General features: G+C 40.7%; 1 protein-coding gene across 6 annotated transcripts in view; it reads right to left on the bottom strand.

Annotated features, from left to right (window-relative positions):
• The window catches only part of rtkna (rhotekin a), a 60661-nt gene that overhangs the window by 24685 nt on the left and 12785 nt on the right, over nt 1–23191 (bottom strand). The window contains exon 1 of one of the 6 annotated variants that reach the window (XM_078952852.1): nt 18443–19711. The exons of 2 other annotated variants lie outside the window; for them this stretch is intronic. In XM_078952852.1, the coding sequence (XP_078808978.1) occupies nt 18443–18538 (96 nt within the window). In that variant the 5' untranslated portion in view covers nt 18539–19711. Of the gene's footprint in view, nt 1–3779; nt 4318–18442; nt 19712–23191 lie in introns of those variants that run through there. 3 more of the 6 variants (XM_023958545.2, XM_023958546.2, XM_078952853.1) reach the window with 3 other exon arrangements.

Here is a 23191-nt window from a genome sequence, read left to right as displayed (position 1 = left end):
CGCAACTGGAAGATCCTAAGTGGCTCAAAAAGCTGCACTTTTTGGTGGATATGACTGTAACAAGCCACCTAAACGAGCTGAATGAAAGTCTCCAGGCGCCTCAAATGCTAGAAGCTGTTCTGTCATTCGAGCGCAAGCTGACTGTCATGGGGCATTCACGTTCCATTTTATTGTTTTTGGTTTGAATCCTCAAAATAAAAATGACATCAAAAATCGGATTTCTTTATTACATTTCTTTAATTTTATCAAAGCAATGAAACATAATTCGTTGATATTGTAATGAAGTTAAACTTGCACAACAGAGCAGTCACGTGACGCGTCGTTCTCCGCAGAATACACTGCAGGGCAAATAAACATTTTATCGTTAATGTTCATTATGTATATGTATAACTTAGTCATTTTGATAGTAGGCTAATATAGCTAATATAGATACATATCGCATGTGTTGCCTTCATTATAAGGCATAAATAGGGCTTTTATTTTGCGGCTCCAGACATATTTGTTTTTTACGTCCAATTTGGCTCTTTCAACATTTTGGGTTGCCGACCCCTGGCCTAAGAGATGGATAAAGCACTTAAACCAATGCTCGTGGCAACAAACATCATGTGTGAGAAAAGGAATCCCAGTGATTGCTCCGCTTCATTCCCAACTGCTGTGCAACACAACAAACACTGAAGAAGATTCTGGTTCGAGAGATCAAGAGAGCCATCAATCAACTGCTTTTCCTCAAGAAAAACATATAAAACATGCATCACATGCAGCTGTTCCCCAGACTTTAAGTTCTCAAAGATGTTTACATTTAAATGCACTTTAAGTTCATGTATTTTATCCCAGGTAATTTAATTTGAAAGCAGTTTATGTCTTAAATAACTTTAGGTTCCTAGCTACAACTTTATTTTCTTTCTGGGAGATTTTTATTAGAAAGACACTTGAATTTTTTCCCAGTATTAAACATCTGATTTACAGCTACACTCTTTAAATTACGCAATAGCTATGCTTTGTTTTTTTAAAGGTTAATACCAATGTGCCTGGCAGCTATTTGACTTATATAATTTGAATCCTGTTTGCAGCAACTTTGTACTAAATAACATTGCTGTTTACGTTTACACAGAATTTTAGAGATATATATTTTTAATTAAAATTGTAATTGTTTGTCAAATTCAGAATATTACTAATTTCAGCATTGTTTCAAAAACATCTATTATTCGTTGCACCAAATAGGACACAAGTTGTCTGTGATCATTGTGTTTAAAATAAAAAAATGGGGAAATATTTTCCAAAAAACATATATGTTCTTCTTTCTTAAAGTTTGACATATCGTGAGTTGTTGGAGACGATATATATCAATTACCACAATATCGCCATATCGTGATAGTATCGTCATCGTGAGCAATGTATCGCATATCGTATCGTAAGGTACCCAGTGATTCCCAGCCCTAATGTGAACTAGTCAAGCTGTCAGACTATGCTGTAAAAATGGCAGACAGCTCAACATCTGCTCAGACAAATGTGATAGACAGTGACTGGGCCTGGGGGTGATCCTCCCCCAGCAGCAGTCTATTATGTGCTCTGCGGATGATCTGCCACTGGATTCAAGCCCTCTCCTTTATAAATCACTTGACAATCTCTAGCTTACCAGGTCATTACTTCTCTCTGTCTAATGCTGTTCTTTTTTCTGTGTTTACCCATCACTCCTGCTAGAATCCACTCAAACATCTCTCTGATTTCACATAAATAAACATTTCAGGTCTTTCATCTAAAAAAAAAAAGATTATAAGTGATTTGTTTTATGGAACTTTGGAATAACTGCCCTCTATGCAAACATTACTTCAATAAAACAAATATATCAATTTTTGAGATATTAAGCAAATATGGCATTGTGGAGGAATCTGTACCACTGAACATATTGTGACAGCAAGTGAGGCCAGTGAGAACTGTGAGAAAGTATGAAACCCAAGAAGAGCATGAAGAACTTTGAGTTCAGACATCTATAATTGCCTGGGCAGCAGAGCAATACAGAGGCATAGACGGGTGTAAGTGGCTAATTTTTCTTAGTAACTCAGACAACTGGCTCAAGGAGAGAATCAAACGCATACATATCCCACCTCCACAGCTGCTTTCACGCTGCGTAGTACTTTAGAGTAATGACTTGCAGCTCCCTTGTGTTTCCTAGGCCAAGGAACTGCGAGCTATCGCAGTTCCAGCAACTGACTCCTGGCAAAATGCAGGGGACTATATCAGCAGAGAAGCAGAATGACCTCTACCGCCGGCACAGAGCAGCAGAGAAGGGCAGGAGAACACAGTGAGAGGGGTTGGGGGGTGGGGGGTGAATGAAGGACTGAACGAAGGCTGGGGGAGGAAGGCAGATGCAAACAGGGACACCAGTAATGTCCATCTTACAGATGAGAGAGAAAGCAGAAAGCTGGGTGGACAGAAAGGCTTTGACAACAAAGATCTCATCTGCAGTAAGAGCTTATTGATTGGAAGATGAAGCCAAAGGATTCCAGAGCAAGTTAAGTAGGAATTGAGGTTGTTGACTTTTCTTCTTCTGAATATTAAAAGCATGGAAAAGCATGGAAAATAAACGATAAACATTTTTTAGAAGTCATCCCCATTGCAGCAATAGTAGTGCAAAACCAATGTAAAACGTGCAACGGTTTTGTTGTAAAAGAAGAAAAATCTGCATCATTTCACACCAAGTTGAAGACCTGATAGATCAGTGACCTTTTCAGTGTTGATGATCAGTGATGGATCAGACTGTAACAGTAGTAGGCACAAAAAAATCCCCAAACACACATGTGTACCAACTGCTTTGGACTCCTGCACACGCAGACAGATGAAGACATACACACACGTTCCTACATGGAAAAGATCCATGTGTCCAGCTCACTCAATATCCAACTAAAGCAGGTGACCTTTAAAATCAGGCAAAGGCTCCAGCCCCAACAACACTTTTTCTCAGATCCTCGAACAAAGAAGCAGCCTCGGTCATCACGCAAAGTGGAGACAATCAGCATTGAGAAGAGTCTGGCATTTTACTTGATGGGCAAAAATCATTCTGAATGTTAAACTTTCAAAAACAAACAGATTTGCTCTCATACACTAGAGTCCTGTACAGCTCTTCGAAGCAAAGTATTTGTGGAGAGCTCAGTTTCAGGTGTTAAGTATTTGAATTGAAAACATTAAGAGGAAATATGGAAAAAAATATAAGAAAACGCAACCAACAGATCTCTATGGATCATCCACATCCAGTCACTTGTGTCAGAACCATCTTACAGCCCATATAATATAAATTTCACAATACAGAGGTGCTGTTGTCATTTCACTGGAGTTTTTCCTCTACAAGTAAAAGGAAAAAATGAGGACTTCTTAAATGCTGTGAATCTATTTAAAAAACTGAGTGCTTTCAAAAACCATGCATTATATAATCAAATTTCAACATTTGACATTATGACTGAAGAAATAATGATGTAACACCTGTTAAATGGTCAAATAGACCAACACATTCAACCAAAAGTTCTTTTTTGGGGTAAATGATTAAAATTAAGTCTTTTTATGTTTCTATTGTTTAAAATCCTGAAACTGTCTTTAATCACAACAACATCACAGATTTGAAATGTCCAAAGCTGCTGTTCTGCTTCACCTTCCAAATCAGAGGGAGTCTCTGGTGCGTAACGTGGCTGTGACGAGTACAACCTAAACACTGGCGCGTGTCACTCATCATTTCTCCATCCACTCTCACGCATGTTTCTTTTAAAATGATAAGCGGCTAGTCTTACCCGCAGATGCCTAGAGTCGTTCATCCTTCCCCAAGGGGAACACTTTCTTTTTTCTTGCCAACTCTCCAAGAAGAAAGGACAGCACTGCGCGTTACGCAACGGACCGGCCAGCGTCCCGCACAAGCCCACAACTCAGTTCTTCCCTGTGAAGTGCCTCCATTTACCAGCAAAGTGAAATATTCATTGGCAATACCGGAATGTCTGGCGTACATTCACACCGGAAGCAGTAAAGATCGGCGCAAACACCCCCTCCACTCTCTCGTTGTTTGGAACAGGGGTCATATGTTCGAACCCTCTCCTCCGGATTTCATCGCGGACGCCCGAGCTGCACCAGTCCGGACCAACACGCGCGCACCGCCGCCACATCCACTTCCACCGCGGGGGGAAGGACCAAGACTGACCGACCGATGGACCAACCGAGAGCTGTTCCCGAAGAGGCGGGTGCGTGCGCGTTTTGTCTGCGCGCGCCCTTTAATCTGCGTGTAGCTGCATGCAAGCAGAGAAGAGATCAAAGCTCCTGAAGACGGTGGCCAGCAGCAGTCCTGTGTGAGCATGATGCCAGATTTCGGATCAGTCGGTCAACTGAGATCCTGCAAATGTGAACAATGTTGTTTCAAGCTGCGCACAGACTTACGTATATAGTCATTAGATCCCATAAGGATTTAGAAAGTCACAGTTTGTACAGTTTGAAGTACAATACATTTTGCTTAGTGTACCAATTCCCTCTCTTTATACTAAAAATCAACATTTTCCTCACAAATATCTACTATTCTCTTAATTTATATAAACTTCAATTCCTCCTAGTGTTTAGCAGCTTGAACAGTGTGAGGATAAATGACCTCAGCAGATACCAAGTGCAACATTGGAGATATGTCGTCATCAGACTGATGCTGCGCATATTAACATTGTCAGAACACTCCGAATGCTTTCCAAAATCTATACATTTATTAAAGTCAGCAATGGTTACATGAGCTTCTGTCATAACTGCAGTCCAATGTCATTGTGACTACACACAGCATGGATTCAAAGTGCAACCACAATCTGATCTGTATAAATAGATCTCTCCACACTTATTTTGTATCTGCACTCGTGACAGGCGCCTACTAGGAAGCTGTGGTGAAACCAAACTCCAGAAAAGTGCTCTAAAAACAGGGTGGATTTAAGAATAAAGGGGTTAATTTGAATCGTTTGCATATTTGGCTGCAGGAAACCCACAATATATGTATTGATGAACATTCTGGGACATATTTTGGAAATTAGATGATGAAACAATACTTCTGCAGGACTTAAAGATTGGGAATCAACTACTTTTCACATATGAGAGAAATAAATCCTTAATGTACTTTAGACAGACATTTAGATCTTAACAAAAACACATTTGTTTTCTCATGCGTCGTTTGTGGGCGAGTTTGGAGTTGGACTGCAGTGCAGGGATGCAACAGATTATGTGTAGGAGGATTGGGATGGAAGAGGAGAGAGTGAGTCTGTGGGCAGACTTGGCTGACAGTGATCTGTCTCATTGGTGCAACAATGCATCAGTGCATTTGGCTGCATGGATTCAGCTTTTTACCTCAATCAAATAATATTGACTGTGAGGACACAAGACAGTCAGAAGCCACGGGCAACAAATACAGACAAAAGCATCAACAATCTTTGTCTAGCCCTCTAAACTGCCGTTGAACCCTCTTAAAGAAAGCTCTCTTTGCCCATGTCTGGGAGTACAACAAAAACAAGATGATCCCTGCTAATTTAGAACTTAGAGCTGTTAATATCCTGGAGTTAATTAGATTAAGGTTCTATAAGCAAGTAGCAGTGCATGCAGCAGAGCAAAAAACGCTACTACAGGCATTATTTTTCACTCACGTGGGCTTCATTCAGAGCAGAAAAAACGATTTTGTCAGTAAGTGGTTTAAATGTTCTTTTTATTGTACTATACAAACAATAAAAGTTCTTAAGAAGGCTGGATAAAACAAAAAAAACAATATCTACATAGTTGACTTTAGCCGTTTAATGCTTGCATGTCGAACTAAATGAATGATCATATCTCTCTGCATTTCTCAGTAAGAGAGGATATTCCTATTGAGGCAGTTAACCCTAACCCTCCATGCACCTATGGACAATAGCAACAGCTTTTTTCCCCCAGCAACTTATGTCAAACAAAATATTACTAGAAAACATGATTCTTGGCGGACTGAAATGCTTTTTTTTTTAAGGAAGCAAACATAATACCCACAAATATTCCGGAATATGATGACAGCTGACACTCAAGTGACTCATAACCATCTGGCTCTTGGTTACAGCAAAAGATATAAGAAAAATAAAAAAGACATCCCTCAATGTTTAAATATATTAGCCAAACAGCCCTCTATTGGCCCCAAGAGGTCATGACGACACAAACTGTTCTAATAAAGAGCTGCCAAATTCTTTCTCAGGCTTAAAGTGCTGCACAAAAAAAGCTTTATATAAAATCTTTCATAAATGAAATGAGTTTTCCTCCCAGTTTCACACAGCATGAAGTACAGTGCAGTTGCCCGTGGTCACAAGTGACGCCAAACGCCAAGGGTGCTGAGTCTATAAAAGCACGACCACAAACAAATATAGCATCACCACATTAAAGAGATAATAGTATTGTACTGGAGTAGTATTCTTGCTTTACTAGACAAGTACATATAAAACTAAACTTTAAAATTATACTGAAATATTTATTTTATCATCAAAGTCAAATAACATTTTTCACCATTGCAACAAAATAGATGCCTGCACATTAAAATATCAAACAACATTATGAGCTGTTTTACTGTTTGTGTTACATCACCCAGGAATATATATATATATATATATATATATATATATATATATATATATATATATATATATATATATATATATATATATATATATATATATATATATATATATATATATATATATATATATAAATACTGACTGATGGGCTTCTTAACAGTGACAGCTGCGGCACCAACTGTGAGGACACAACCTCAATGTGTGTGTTAACATGCGGGACTGAAATAGGCACTAAGTAAACCTGCTGGTGTAGTTACATAACCTACTGTGTCCACTGACATACTGACCAATGGCACAGAAGGGGTAGGTGTAAAAGGGGTTAGAAAAGGGACTTCTGTTTAGCTATAGATCTCAGCCAATCACGGTGAGCCTGACTCTTCCTTGAACCAGTAAGAGGCTTTGTCCCATCTTGTAGTCAATCCTGATAACTTCCAGATACTTTTATCTTTTAAAATCACAAAAAGACCCCCACCACCACCACCATCTCTTAGAATACGTAAACTGCTAGCAAAACAACAAATGCAGAAGGGCAACATCACCAGAACCAAAGCCTGAAGTGAGTGGGTGCAAATTTACACATCAAAGTAGAGATAAAAGGATTAGAGTGGGCACTGCGACAGACTGGCGACCTGTCTAGGGTGTACACTGCCTATGCACCACCGGTAGCTGGGATTGGCTCCAGCAATTCCGTGACCTGAAGGGGATGCAGTGAGTTTGGGAGATGGATGGTTGGATTAGAGTGACGTGCAAGTCTGACGGCCAAACTACTGAACAACAACTGACTGCCCCATGCCTACAGCACCGCATGGGGACTGATTGATGACCAGTCAGTATGCATGGTGAATACATATGCAGATACATTTCAAGGAGGTTTTTACATCTATCAGCTGTGAGATTCTTCACAGCACCACCATCAAGCTCCTGAATCAAGTGCCGTGGAACACATCTGTAAGGCAAGCCTGTGCCCCCAGATGGCACCAAAAGGATCACAGTTATCAGAAAAATTGTTCTTTGGCGCCAAATGAACTCCAGCATGACCTAACTGGTGTGAAATGAGTTGGACTTTATAATGAGTAAGCAGCCATACAAACACAGTCTCTTCCATTGTGACCCTGAGCTTTTGATTCCAAGTGTCAAACATGACTTCACCAAGCAGGGGAGACAAAGGGTGTTTTCTTTTCTCCTTTTGATGAGGTGAGGGGTATAATCTAGCCACAGGGGTTGCAAGCCAGTTGCCTCTGTGCCGGTCCCAAGCCCGGATAAATAGAGAGGGTTGCGTCAGGAAGGGCATCCGGCGTAAAAATTGCCAAAATAACTATGCGAATCATCCACACCACTTTAGACATACCGGATCGGTCGAGGCCCGGGTTAACAACGACCGCCACCGATGCTGTTAACCTACAGGGTGTCGGTGGAAATTTGACTACTGTTGGTCGAAGAAAGAGGGGAGGCAGAAGGGTCCGTGACCAGAGAGAGAAGGGAAAAGGCAGGAACATAGGTTTGAGAATAGGGACTCTTAACGTTGGCACAATGACAGGGAAAGGCAGAGAGCTGGCAGACATGATGGAGAGAAGGAAGGTAGATGTACTGTGTGTGCAGGAGACAAGGTGGAAGGGCAGCAAGGCACGTACTATTGGAGGAGGATACAAACTGTTCTATCATGGTGTTGATAAGAAGAGAAACGGGGTAGGAGTGATTCTGAAGGGGGAGTTTGTAAACAGGGTTCTAGAGGTGAAAAGAGTCTCAGACAGGATGATGAGCCTAAAGTTGGAAATTGAAGGGGTGATGGTGAATGTAGTCAGTGGGTATGCGCCACAGGTTGGCTGTGAGTTAGAAGTGAAGGAGAGATTCTGGAGTGAGTTGGATGAGGTCATCGAGAGTATCCCCAGAGGAGAGAGAGTTGTTATTGGAGCAGACTTTAATGGGCATGTTGGTGAGGGCAACAGAGGTGATGAGGAGGTGATGGGCAGGTTTGGTGTGAAGGAAAGGAATCTGGAAGGACAGATGGCGGTGGACTTTGCGAAGAGGATGGAAATGGCTGTAGTCAACACTTACTTCCAGAAGAGAGAGGAACATAGAGTGACATACAGAAGTGGAGGTAGGAGTACTCAGGTGGACTACATCCTATGTAGACGAGGTCATTTGAGAGAGGTTAATGACTGCAAAGTGGTAGTAGGAGAGAGTGTAGCCAGACAGCACCGCATGGTGGTGTGTAAGATGACTCTGGAGGTCAGGAAGAAGAAGAGAGGGAAAACAGAAAAGAAGACCAAGTGGTGGAAGCTACAGAATGAAGAAACTTGTGAGGAATTTAGGCAGAAGTTGAGACAGGTCCTGGGTGGTCAGGATGAGCTTCCAGATGACTGGGAAACTACAGCAGAGGTTATCAGGGAAACAGGTAGGAAGGTGCTTGGTGTGTCATCTGGAAAGAGGAAAGACGGTAAAGAGACTTGGTGGTGGAATGAGGAAGTACAGGAATGCGTCCAGAGGAAGAGGTTGGCTAAAAAGAAGTGGGATGTAGAAAGGACTGAGGAAGGTAGACAGGAGTACAAGGAAGCGCAGCGTAGAGTGAAGAGAGAGGTGGCAAAGGCCAAACAGAAAGCTTATGATGAGCTATATGACAGGTTAGACACAAAGGAAGGAGAGAAGGACTTGTACAGACTAGCCAGACAGAGAGACAGAGATGGGAAGGACGTGCAACAGGTAAGAGTGATAAAGGACAGAGATGGAAAGGTGCTAACAACCCAGGAGAGTGTACAGAAAAGATGGAAGGAGTATTTTGAGGAGCTGATGAACGTGGAAAATGACAGGGAAAGAAGGGAGGAAGATGTGGTTGTTGTGGAGCAGGAAGTAGCAGAGATTGGAAAGGATGAGGTTAGGAAGGCTCTGAAAAGGATGAAGAGCGGAAAGGCCGTTGGTCCTGATGACGTACCTGTGGAGGTATGGAAGTGCTTAGGAGAGACAGCAGTGGAATTTCTAACGAGGTTGTTCAATAGGATTTTAGAGAGTGAGAAGATGCCCGAGGAATGGAGGAGAAGCGTTCTGGTTCCGATCTTTAAGAACAAGGGTGACACGCAGAACTGCAGCAACTATAGAGGAATAAAGTTGATGAGCCACACAATGAAGCTGTGGGAAAGAGTAGTGGAAGCCAGGCTTAGGAAGAAGGTGGAGATTTGTGAGCAGCAGTATGGTTTCATGCCCCGTAAGAGCACCACTGATGCCATTTTTGCTTTGAGAATGTTGATGGAAAAGTACAGAGATGGTCAGAAGGAGCTGCATTGTGTGTTCGTAGATTTAGAGAAGGCGTATGACAGGGTGCCGAGGGAGGAGCTGTGGTACTGTATGAGATTGTCTGGAGTGGCAGAGAAGTATGTCAGAGTAGTTCAGGACATGTATGAGAGAAGTATGACGGTGGTGAGATGTGCTGTAGGTCAGACAGAGGAGTTCAAGGTGGAGGTGGGACTACACCAAGGATCAGCCTTGAGTCCTTTTTTGTTTGCTATGCTGATGGACAGGCTGACAGACGAGGTAAGACGGGAATCTCCCTGGACAATGATGTTTGCGGATGACATTGTAATTTGCAGTGAGAGTAGAGAGCAGGTGGAGGAACAGCTAGAGAGGTGGAGGTTTGCTCTGGAAAGAAGAGGCATGAAGGTCAGTCATAGTAAGACAGAATACATGTGTCTGAACGAGAGGGATCAAGGTAGAAGCGTTAGGTTACAGGGGGCTGAGGTGAAGAAGGTGCAGGAGTTTAAGTACTTGGGGTCAACAGTTCAGTGTGATGGGGAGTGTGGAAAAGAGGTGAAGAGGCGAGTGCAGGCAGGTTGGAGCGGGTGGAGGAAAGTGTCAGGAGTGTTGTGTGACAGAAGAGTGTCAGCAAGACTCAAAGGAAAGGTGTACAAGACAGTGGTGAGACCAGCTCTGCTCTATGGGTTAGAGACGGTAGCAGTGAGACAGAGACAAGAGGCTGAGATGGAGGTAGCGGAGATGAAGATGTTGAGGTTCTCCTTAGGAGTGACCAGGTTAGACAGGATAAGGAACGAGTACATCAGAGGGACGGCTCATGTTGCCTGTGTTAGGGACAAAGTCAGAGAAGCCAGACTGAGATGGTTTGGACATGTTCAGAGGAGGGATAGTGGATATATTGGTAGAAGGATGTTGGAGATGGAGCTGCCTGGCAGGAGGGCAAGAGGACGGCCAAAGAGGAGATATATGGATGTCTTAACAGAGGACATGAAGTTGGCTGGTGTTAGGGTAGAAGATGTCCATGATAGAGTGAGGTGGAGGACGATGATTCGCTGTGGCGACCCCTGATGGGAAAAGCCGAAAGAGAAAGAAGAAGATGAGGTGAGGGGTATCACAGCATAGCCATGTCTATCACCACCCTTGTACCACAACAAAAGGTCCTTTTCAGACTACTTTGCCTCTCTGATCTAACCCGACTTGAAGCTCCAGTTTCTTCCTTTGACCCTAAAAGAAAACCAAACAGAGATTCCTCCTTTAAGCATGAAAATTGCAGCAATTAGTTTACCCTTTAAATCCCAACTACTAAGTGATATCACTTCACACAGTAACAGAATAAGAAAGTAAAAAGTTTAAAATAATTTCTATTTTTTTCTGTTTTTCAATAAAAATACTGTAATCTTATCAAGAATGTTTTTCAATAGCAAAATAATCGCAGTTTTAGAAAATTCATCTTAGTGAATGGAATTTTTTTTTCTTAAAATAAAATTCTAAAGCAAATTTTCTAACCAAATTGACAGATTTTTGCAAAATCAAGGATTTTTTATTTTATTTTAAGAATGTTTGACTTATTTCTAGGGGGCCCGTTTTTCTACTTCAAACACTACTTTAGATGCAGGCAGCATAATTGCAGAAAACCCTTCTCTAAAAAACCTAATAATCAGTCATTTAACTTCAAAATATTTTCAAAAATCATTTCCATATTCATATGAAAATTTAAACTGTACTGATATAACTTTAAAAACCTTCGATTTTCTCTTTAGCTACTGCTGCTTGAGATTTTTTGACCTCCTAAATTTCATATTTCTTTTTGTCATTGTTTATACTCAGATGAAAAAAAAGAAAAGGATTACCAAGAGTTTTTGTGAGTTTTAACTTAAGACTAGGATAAAACTATAGGCTGGAAGGCTGAAAGTGGGCAAAGAGGCAGGAAATTAGCTCAGTCAATGAAAAAAAAAATCGTTTAAGACCGATACAGTGGCCATGGCAGAGAATAACAAAATTGTCAGAGGTGGGGAAGGTGAAAAGCAGCAGGTCGATTTTTCAATACTAACTCCTCTGACTTGGTATTTTCTCCTCTGTGTGCTCTGTGATCGCGCTTGTTATTTTTCAAAGGAAGCTGGATCAGCTCAAAACATCCAACTGGTTCCTGCACACACAGAGTTCCTATTCAAGCATGTGCAGCTCCTCCTAACCGCTTGAAGGCTGATGGGTGGGGTGAGGATAGAGATTTTTGTTTTTGAAAAAAAAAAGGAAAGACCCCAGTTTATTTAGACCTGCAAAGCTGAAGCCAAGTACATGGCGATAAATGTGCTGATCCAAGGAGGAGGAGGGAAGCAGAAGGTGTGTGAGGTGATACAGTGCCCTCTCTTTTCCTCCTATGTATCTTGCAGCCTTCGAGCAAACATCAGTGCAGGGATCCAATATCCACATACCAAAGACACATACTTTTATCATAAACCACACACAGCAAAAAGATGAAAACGCATAGGTCTTACACAGAATCCTGCTAGTAAGCTCACTCAAAGAGTCATTCAACTAATTCAAAATGAACACGCCACTTAAAAAACACCAAATAATATGTAAAACCCACTGAAGTAATTAAAGGACTTTACAGTTTAGAATCAAGTGGTAACTCTTAAGTTATAGCTCAATTAAAAACAGACACAATAATGAAGCAGAACAGAGCAATGTGCAGTTCATCCGCCTATTGAGGATTAATGTGTTGTAGCTTAGACATGACTGACCTGCAAAAAGCATCCAGGGCTATAGCTTGGACACGCCTTCAGCTCAACTCTGGCATAGATTTATAGGTTACCTAAACAACCTCCCAGCTGAACTAACACAAACACACATTAGCACAATTCCACTGATCATTGGCATGTGAACGGATGTATTGATCCCCACCTGAATGCTGCAGGATTGTGCCCTTTTTAAAAAGAAACAAAAAGGAAAAGAAACTGTGAGTTGTGCAACAAAGGATGGTAGAATAGTATCTTAAGAAGAAAAAAAAAACAGAAAAAAATATATAAAAGGTATGATTAAAGGGGATAAAGGGGAAAAACAAAGTGAAAAGGGAAGCCAGGTTAAAATACAAGACAAATGGACTAAACATTAAAAAACCTAAAATAAAGAACTAAACTTTTGTCCAAGTGGATCCATTACTATTTCCAAGCAGAAAGCAGCATTAACTGCTAACTATAAGGGAACCTCTGCAGTTGGTCTACAGGATTTTTCTTATCAACTATTTTTGCATATTAAAACCTGTGTCTATCAAAAACCTGCCAAATAATACAAATGTAATGTTTCATGGAAACAACTCTGATAAAATGGCCAAAAATTAAAAGCATATTTAAATAGAGTAATAAAGAAGGAAAATCAAGATCTGTAACCTATATGGAATTAAATGAGAAAATATGGGGATAATCATTAAACATTTTTTTGTTTGAAAAGTTGAATTTTATTTGTAATCACTTGAATGAAAAGACCAACTCTGATCATCTTTTTTTTCTATTTTAAGCGTTCCCAGTAGACTTATAATAATAATTATGCCATTTTTTGCAAAAATAAAAAAATGTCATGCCTTTGTTTACATTCAAGCTTAAATTCCTTCCAACCAAATCTAATATTACTGGTACAACAAAGGAAGGAAAATAATTCTACCAGTAGTTTAAGTCTGGAAAAACAGTCACCAAATTTTAGTCATGCTAAAAATCTTGTGCGTCAACCTTGCACACAAAACTAGCTCCAGAGGTTTCAGACTCATCCCAGATACAAACCCAGCAATTATTTCACCGGCTTGTTCATCTCCGAGTCCGGGTTTTGATGCTACTCCGACAGACAGCTGCATATAAAATTGCTAATAACATACATGTAAAACTCCAGGTGACTCCTGCAGTCATACTGAAGAGTTGGAGGGCTTGTTTAGGCATGTTTGTTTTTCTTCTTGAGTTTTGTTACAAATTTTGGATTTAGCAAAACCTCCAGCACTGAGTAAAGATGGATTGTTCCTTAAGGACTTATTGCAGTTCTAAAAGCACTTTATCGTATGTATCTATTTCTTGCACTCAATAATAATCCCTTTGAGAAAACAATTTTTTTCTGGACAAGCTTGCCCTCCATGAATTTTCGTTTTGGCCGGCAAAACAATCTTTGTGTTTTAAAGGGACTGTAAATATCAGATATGGACACACGGATGTCTAATTCCACACAGATTTTTTTTTTCAAATATATGAGCTCATGTAAACAAGGGAAACAAGCTGAATCATACATAAGATTTATTCCAGTGAAGTTATATCAGCGCACATTGAGCCAATACAAAATTATCCCACTGGGTGTTGCTTCTGAAGGCTCTCGCTCATGGAAACAGTTCAGGCAGCTTGTCAGAGGTTATGCGACATGCTGAAGAGATGGTGCGTGAATATCACTCAAAGTGTTTTTACAGCCTGACTGCAAGGTCCAGAATCTGACGCAAATATCTGAGGCACTGCCAGAGCTAGGTTTAGAGTTTGGAGCGTGCCAGAGTCCAAGAATGAGCTCTCGGTAGAGCAGTCAGAAACTGACATCTGACCCTCATGTGAGCTCACAGGCAAGCAAGGTTAGCCATGAACTATCACAGCACAATCTGTCTTTGCCTAAAATAGAACCTGTCCTTTTATATAAAAAAAACCCCTCAACACTGAATATTTCACGGTCCTTATGTCAAAAAATTGGATGCGGTAGTTTGATGTCACAGTAAAAGCCACTAAGACCCTTTTGTTTTTGCTGAATCATGCTAAGACTTAATCTGAGTTGACATCGCCTGGGAATTTTTCAATGAGACATACATGATTGAATTTGTCTACATTCCCCAGTCTGTATACTCCCAAGAGTAACAATTATTGTTGCTTGATGTTAGGAGCAAACAGAAACATGGTTTAGCTCAAATTCAGTTTTCTGAACACTAAATGAAATCTTTATTATTCATAAAGATGAAAACTTTGACAAGAGGGCCCATCTGAGTCAATGAAGCCCATTAGTGAGAATACCGGACAGTAGAAACCAGAGACAAAACCAGTGCTGGTGACCATAAGAGGTGTAGTGAGTTAATAAAGGAACCACACGTGCATCCGGCTTTTTGATAACAGGAAGTGGTGTATGTTACTTTTATTTAGCGGCACGTTCTGAGACATTATGCTGCCTCTTCCGGTGGGAACCCATATTTAGAAATGACCATTTCCTGTTTCCCATCAACCATGACTCCTTTGAGGAAAATCCTGTATCCTGTGACCAAAAAAATGCTCTTTGCAGTTCACAGCTGCAGCTAAAGTAGAGGCAAAGTCTTATGAGCCTGTGAAAGGAAGAAATAGAAAGAAAACTGTGCACTGCAGCCATGATCGGAGCCACTGCTATACCAACAGACTTGTTAAAACCTGAGGCAAAAATGCTACTTTCCTCTAACAATGAAAATAACACAATGGATGCCCACAGAAGCAGCAATTAGACATGCTTCGGGAATGCTGCAACAACCCGTGTTTGCATAATTCCACTTCTTTAATATTTGTTCAAAATCACCTTCAGAAACAGACAATCTCTGCATATGTTGTCATTGTGTGTGGTTAATTAAAGGGTGGGAATAGCTTGCAGGCTCAACATGTTACTCTGAGGGGAAAAGGGGAGGTAGATGAAGGGTGCACACTTTATTAACCTAGAGTTTTGATTACTTACCAGGACATTTATGAAAAGCCCTGCAGCAAACTTTAAAAAATCCCATAGCTCGCTGAAATTACAGTTACTCTATAAGCTCTGCTGCTATGCCACATACAAAGAATCCCTGTCCCATAAACCCACCCAGGCTAAGGAAAATTTGGGGGTTGGGGGTGAGTAAACAAGTGAGTGTCTCCAGCAAAAATATCCAATAAACTGATATTTTTTACTGGTTGAAACAGAGAAAGTGAATTTCTTTACTTCAAACTCCCTAATTTAGAAATAGCAGCATAGTTTTCCGAAATGTCTAAAAAAGACTAACCTTCTTACTCTGTTTTTTGTGAAAAGCAACTAAACCTTAATTAAATGCAAGGGGATCTCCAGATGTCTGCATGTCTCCGATTCAATAATTAGACAAGACACATGTTTCTATCTTGTGTTCAAGCAGTAAACAAGTCTCTTAATGAAAAAAGGCCGTGTGTCAGAGTCCTCTAACCCCATTAGTGCCTAATCAACATGTTAAACTGAACTTGTGATGGGGTTTTGTGGCATGTCAGGCCACAGGGACAATAAAGTTCAAAGAGGTAAACAATCTTTTTGTTTTTCCCCCAATATGTGCCATAAGCAAAAGAAGATTAACGTGTGGTGGAATAAAGTACACTTTCTCTTGTGATGCCATTTTATGATGTGTTATAACTTCTTAATGAATGAGTGTAAAACTTCATTTCTTTATAGCAACTCATCAGCCTTGCAGGAGATAATGGGGCAAGAAAATAAAATGATTTTTTTTTTTATCTTTACATGACTTCCATTTACTTAAATTCAAAAGACAAAAAAAATCAGCAATTTCCACCAGAAACAAAGGCTATATGCAAAAAGAAAAAAAGGTGGCAAAGCTTTGGATTTATATGCACCTTGTCTTTCTTTCTCCTCAGAGCACAAATTAGTCTTTGCAATCACACATGCACACGCACGCAAAAGTCACAGACTCAGAGGGAATTATGAGGCCCACATGTGCAGCTGTGGCCCGTGTGTGAGCCCCAGTTGAAAGGAGACACTGAGAAAGAGATGGATGGCATGCAGTGATGTTTTCTGTCTGCTGTCAGTGAGAGCTTTGCCATCTGTACAGCGACGCACCGGCGTCAGCTTGTTTGTCGCGAGGAAACATTCCTCAAACCAGTGGCGGTTCTACCCTGAATTACTCCCCGGGCGAGACCCTCCTCTGGCGCCCCCCCCCCCCCCCCCCCCCCCCCCCAATCGAGCCACTTTGTCCATTTATTGTAACTGAAAATACAGTTAGGAAATATTTAATCAAACACAAATAATCTGAAATAAATATAAACTACAAATCACACTAATAATACACTAGAATAAATGTAACTGCAGCACTAAGAACAGAAAACACTAACTAAAACCTAACCTTTGTGGCCTTCCTGATGCAAGCTTGTCAATAACGTCATCATATGAAATCTGCTCCCCCCCTGAATGATTGATACTAACAACAGCAGGTTAGTGAGTTGCTCCTGAGACATTGGTGATCTCAGGTATGACTTGATCAACTGGAGTTTTGAAAAGCTAACAACAGCAGCAGCAGCAGCAGCAGCAGCAGCAGCAGCAGCAGCAGCAGCAGCAGCAGCAGCAGCAGCAGCAGCAGCAGCAGCAGCAGCAGCAGCAGCAGCAGCAGCATGCTACCATCACAGCTTATTTAACATTATGAACTAATATACAACAATGAAACACAACAAAAACTTTGTGTTACAGCAGACAGACACACGAATCATAACTAATGTTACAAGTTAAGGCAGAGCAAACATTTAAGAATAAATATCTTAAAAATGACGTTATTTGCAATATTTGGGCCTCCTTCAGTTTTGCTCATGATAGACCAAACAAGAGATTTTTCATCTGCAACGTTGTTGTTGTAGGGCAGATAGCATTCGAATTTAAAAAACGTGCATCTAGCTATGCTATATTACCCTTTTCTTTGTCTCTTTTCTCCTCTTCTTCTCTTTTCTTTCCTAATTGGGCACCAGCTTTGACCTTTTTTCTCCATATTTCAGATGCTTTTGCATTTAGCATAAATGTCCTGACATAGGTATCAAGTCTGTCGACTAAACCAACTGTCATCTAAGTGAAGAATTGTTTTTGTTTTCCCATTTTGTATTTGGGCATTTCATACAAAAATAACCAAAAAAGCATGATTTTTTTATACCCGCAGCCCCCCGTTCGTCAAACATTTCCAGCAGGAGCGCGTGCAGCTGCACCCAGGGGCGCCAATTCGCTACATGGCGGCGCAATTTTTATTTTTTCATCAAGCACTGAGCCGCGGCCCGCGACCGTTGCCCCCCTGGAAGAAGATCCAGCCAGGTTTGCGCATGCGTTTTGCGCTCCGTGCTCACCTCTCAGGCTGCACCCTTCACCCCGCGCCCCCTCCCTTCTCCTTCTTCACCCCGCGCCCCCTCCCTTCTCCTTCCCACACACATTTGCGTCTACTTCTCAAAGACAGGAGGGAGCGCAGCTGCGGGGCGGGGGCGCAGCCAGGTTTCAGGCTGTTACAAACTCTGTGATATAAGTAAACCAATAGTGGTGCATAAAGTATTTTACAAGAGCTGAGCCGCTGACGCCGCCCCTCCGTCATTTTTCCGCCCCGGGCGATCGCCCGTATGGCCCGTGCCTAAAACCGCTACTGCCTCAAACTGTCTTTCAGTTAACTCTGCAACACAACAGCTGCATTCAGGATCATTTAACGCAGAGACGCACTGCAATTAAGGCAAAGAATCTGGAAACAAATTTTGTTTATCACTAGCTGGACTTTACAGAAAAAGTATAAACTCAAGATAACTCTTCCATAAAGCCATCCAATTAGGGCATAAAACAAACATGAAACAAAAATCATTGATAAAGAGTGTTTTTTTGTTTGTTTACGTTTTTACCTGCAAGCTGAGCGCAATCTGACGGATGTACATCATATTCAAATCCTCAAGTATCCACAGTTTTTCTTCCATGTTTGAGTATTTATCAGATGGCATTCTTTCAGCAGCAAAGTAACTCCTTTAAAGTAAAGAAGCGAGTTCTGGGCGACCCTTAACAGGAACCGTGGACAAAAGCTTTTTCATGATCACATCATCTCGTCTAGCGCTGTCAGCACTCGTGCGTAAAAAGACGCGTAAAAGTGGGAGTTTCATCCAAAGCCCGTCAGGACAGTGTGAGAAAGCAGACTTTAGATGGGATGGTGACACCATCGGATGCAGTGACACTTTTCTTAAGATCTCCCCCAACTTGCGCGTATTCCTCTTCTCCACTTTTCTCCAGTCCAAGGCAACAAAGATCCTCTCAGCCGCCTACAGTCAACTCACAGCAGCAGTGGGGGGGAAAGAATGAAGCCTTTTAAATATTCAGTTCTTCTCTGTGCCCTTGTGTCCCGACTGTGAAACCCGTGTGTCCTCAGTGACAAGAGACCTCTCCACAAAAGGGCATCGCCTCTGAGATTCGGCACAACCACTCCACTGTGCGCGCGCGCTTTGGCGCTCCTCTCGCCTGGTGCTAAATTAACCCCTACGAGGCGTCTCTTTGTTTTAATAGTGACTTTTCAAAGCAGAAAAAAATGGCAAAGCAGGGATTACTGTAGCAGCACCCACACCCTTTACAAAATATATAAATAGCAAGTTCCGCAGCAAAATGAGCAGCTTTGTTCTTTTAACTGAATTGATAACAGACTTACAGAAGAAATTATAACCTGTAAAGTGTTTCAGTGAATCTAAAAACCGAAAACTAAACAAATAAACTACAAAACTTTTTTTGCATTCGAGCGCAAATGTTGGAATCAAAAATGCAGAACTCGCTTCTGAGAAGCAGATCTCCGTGTTTTCCCTTTAGTGCTATTTATCAAGTGCAAACTTGGCGTTTTGGTTGCAAACCCAACAATATTAAAACGCTTTAAGAAAAAAACAAAAGAAGGACAATCTCCTATTCCAGTCTCCGGACCCTTGGCAATCAAACCAAGAAGTTTTATCCGTGCGACTTTCAATCATACATTCCACAGAAGGCTTCACTTCTGCGCAACCTGCTTCAAATCTTCACACAAAAAAATGCCGACGCAAGGAATTAAAAACATTTAAATTCCTCCCCAGCCTGCCAAAGCCCTTTCCCGACACAGCTGTGAGGGAGAAGCGTGCATCCTTCCATGTGGTGTGGGGGAGAGGGAGCAATCTGCGTGCGCACTTCACAAGCGGACCCCTCGACAGGAAACCAGCGTCATGTTGGGTGTTGCTCACTGAGTCACATCTATTATAATACATGCCTTCTCTTGGATTGGAGTTTATTGCAAGGATTCATTTCTTGGAGGATCCACAGATAAAAACTTCAAAATTGCCCTCATATTTTGGGAGAACCCCTCTCTAATGGCATGCCATATGACTTTCTATCCGCCTAAAATCTTCCTTGTGAGTTTTTTAAGCACTTAAATAAGTAGCAACTTTCACTTCAAGAGAGCAGAATCAGGGGTGCCAGGATAAGCAGGGTCATTTTCCTGAGAAAAGCCTTTACCCCAGGAGCCCAAAGCAGTCTAACTCATCACAGACACTTAAATACAGCCAGACAGGAGCTTTACTTGCATTGAGTTGGAATAAAAAAAAGTGGATAAATGTACAGAAGCTGGGTCAAAGGGGTTCAATAAGGGATTGTTAAAACTTGTGGGAGAAAACGTGCATCAGCTGAATACACACCTCGAAGTGCGTATGTTACGTCTTCTGAGAGTTCATCTGGCATGCAGCTGAACTGGAAAAATATCAATTTAACAGGAAATCTGGTTTTAACCACCACATGGAAAAGCTCTGTTTGAATAGGCTCAACTCTAACAGCACAAGTGAAATACCACAAAAAAAAAAAAACAAATAAAAAACACACACATTCCAAAATCGGACACCCAACTTTCTCCTATAGACTTTTCATATCATTAACAGGGAGCCATAAGACGAATGTGCTGCAGGTAAACCCCATACACAAAGATTAACAAAACATAAAGGGTTTAACAAAAACAGAAAATAACCATAAGTACAAATACAAGACTGGCATGCAGGTAGGCCTGACTTGCTCTTGGTCCAAAGTCACAAACTTTTGTCATTCAATCTCCAGGTTGCTGTTCTTTTTGTAAAGGAATGCTAACACCCCAGGCTTATTTGCAATGTTTAAAGTTCAACACTAACGAAATGTGTGATGGATTAGAGGTCTGTGACTGTATCAGAGGCAGATGAGCTAATTGGCTGCAGTGAGAAGGTTGTGAAATCAATGCATTGCACAATATGTTACTGTAATACCAGCTCAGAGGTTTGGCTAAATGAGGGAATGGGGACACACAAACCCAGACTGACCATTGATTATGAGAACGCTGAGAGGGTTGGGCAGCTTTCTAGACAATGACCGGAGCTCTGATGTTTTTAGAAGGATGTAAGGAGCAATATGGAAAACTTCCGGTTATACACCTCATCAGCTCTGACTTGAGTCAGAGCTGAGGGTTAGCTGCTGGAGGTGCACCCTATCATTTAAATTCTCCCACAGCACCACAAGATTTTGTTAACCAAAAATGACTTGAAGTCAAATAATGAAAAACACAATTCATCTATGATGATCTTTTTTCATTCTGAGTCTCTTTAAAGTAATAAATAAATAAATAAATAAAGCATTGTGACCTGCAGAATAGCAAATTATAAATACCATTTAAACATATGACTTTATGTAAATAACATAACCAAGAATAATTGGAGCTTCTCTCTAAACTGAATAAGTTTCTTTTCATTGACATATCTTTTAAGCCATTGTACTGACAGAGAGTTTCTGAACTGCATGAGAACTGAAAACAGCCCTTACAGCTCTTTGCATCACATGCATGGGTTGGTCCAAATTAAGTAATGGGAATATTCTTTCTTTTTTTGTGAGGAGAGCTTATGAAACCTATTCCCACAATGTCTGACTAGTGCTTGTTACAGCTCTACAGGATTAGTAACTTTAACGCTAATAATGTTATTAAAATCCTTTGAATGAGCTCCTTAATTCTATGAGTGTGTTCTTTGACCCTCCAGCCAAAGTGGTGCACGACAGAACATAATTTTGAAATGAACCAATACATTAAATTAAATCCTTAAATAAATTTTTCTAAAATTCTGGTAAATGTAAAAATGATTTTAATTCACCATAAATGCCAACATTTAAAGTTCCACTCCAATCATATTTTGATGTATTCTCAGTGGTCATAAAAGTATGATTATACCATTTTTAGCCAAAATGAAAAATTACCTATTGTTTACCAGGACATAATTTCTGCAGAGCAGCAGGGGAGCATAAGGAAATGACCTCTGAGTTGTAGGTGGGCCCATTGGTGTGGAGCAGCCCACCCTCCTTCCCTTTCCCGTTACTGAGAGCTCTCTGTTTACCTGCTCTCCCGTTAGCTTACAGGGCCGCTCAACCCCAACCCAACATTACCGGTGGTACAAATATGGCGAGAAATATTGGAGCTATCCAGCTGCACAGTTCTGAACTAGATTCCAGCTCAGACGAGGAAAACAAAGATGTTCATGGATCTAGTCGTCTACAAGTGGATGCATCAGAATGGAGCGGAGCAGGAAGCTTGTGGCCCGCCTAGCATTCTCTCAACATCACAAATACAATTTTTTTTTCAAACTGCATTTTTTCATCAGTTCCTGATTCACAACAATTTGAATTTAAAAAATATTCAGAAACTTATAATTTAAAAAACACCAAAAATTACGAGCGGTTCTCTAAACTCTTAAACGCTTTTTCCTTTAGAGCCTTAAAACAGATCAAATTTGGGTCTGAAAGGCTTAACCCTTTCCTAATGTGTGTTAGAATTGAACAGATGTGAACAAAAAGTCAAGTTAAGTCAAGGTAAGAAAGAAGGATGAAAAAAACATGCAAAGCAATTCCTTAAACAAAATCAAGTGTTGCACATGGTAACAGAGATTTTACAGAAAGGAGAGATGCCTAATTGGACTTTCCAAAACTTCTTTAGCACACTCACCCTTTTGATGCCTCTCGGTTATCACGCCTATAAATCTTGCTTGCTCCATGCATATGTCACTTTAGAAACACATTCCACTCCTGATTGTTGCTGTGAAAGAGCTGTTGACGTGGATTTCCACGATAACAATGTTTGTGGAGCCGGTGTTGTGCCTTTATGTTTGGTAGATATCTTTTTGAGATGAAGCATAGGAGAAGACGGTAGTGTTGATGTCATTCAAAACATAATTCAGAAACTTTTTAGAATGTAAAATATTTATTCTGTTTTTTTCCATCATGTCTAAAAGACAAAGGAACCGAGTCTTTGAGTCTTAAAAAATGCAACTTCCAGGTAGCAGCTGTTGGACAAAATATGTTAGTCTTTTGCTTAAACCCCAACTGTATGGAAGGTTAATTTAGAAGGGTAACATCTTTATTTCCTTATAATCAGTAAAAAACATTTGATATTTAATTTTTTTTCTTCTTGAGTTTGCTTTTAACCTGTTGAGATTTTAAAAAGGTTTTTACACAGACTGAGTCTACAAGAATCTTGACTTTGAGTTAACACCAGGCTTTTATTTTTGGTCTACAGCAGCTTAAGGTGATTCTTCCATTTTCTGTAAAATTGTTCCAAATTTTCCAAAGGAGGTATTTTATTTAGTTAGGGGTAA

This window comes from Oryzias latipes, chromosome 9, assembly GCF_053564925.1.
Source record: "Oryzias latipes strain Hd-rR chromosome 9, Olatipes_Hd-rR_3.1".
In the NCBI taxonomy this organism is placed as follows: domain Eukaryota; kingdom Metazoa; phylum Chordata; class Actinopteri; order Beloniformes; family Adrianichthyidae; genus Oryzias; species Oryzias latipes.
Note: the sequence above shows the minus strand (reverse complement) of the source record. Positions and strands in the feature narration are given on the sequence as shown.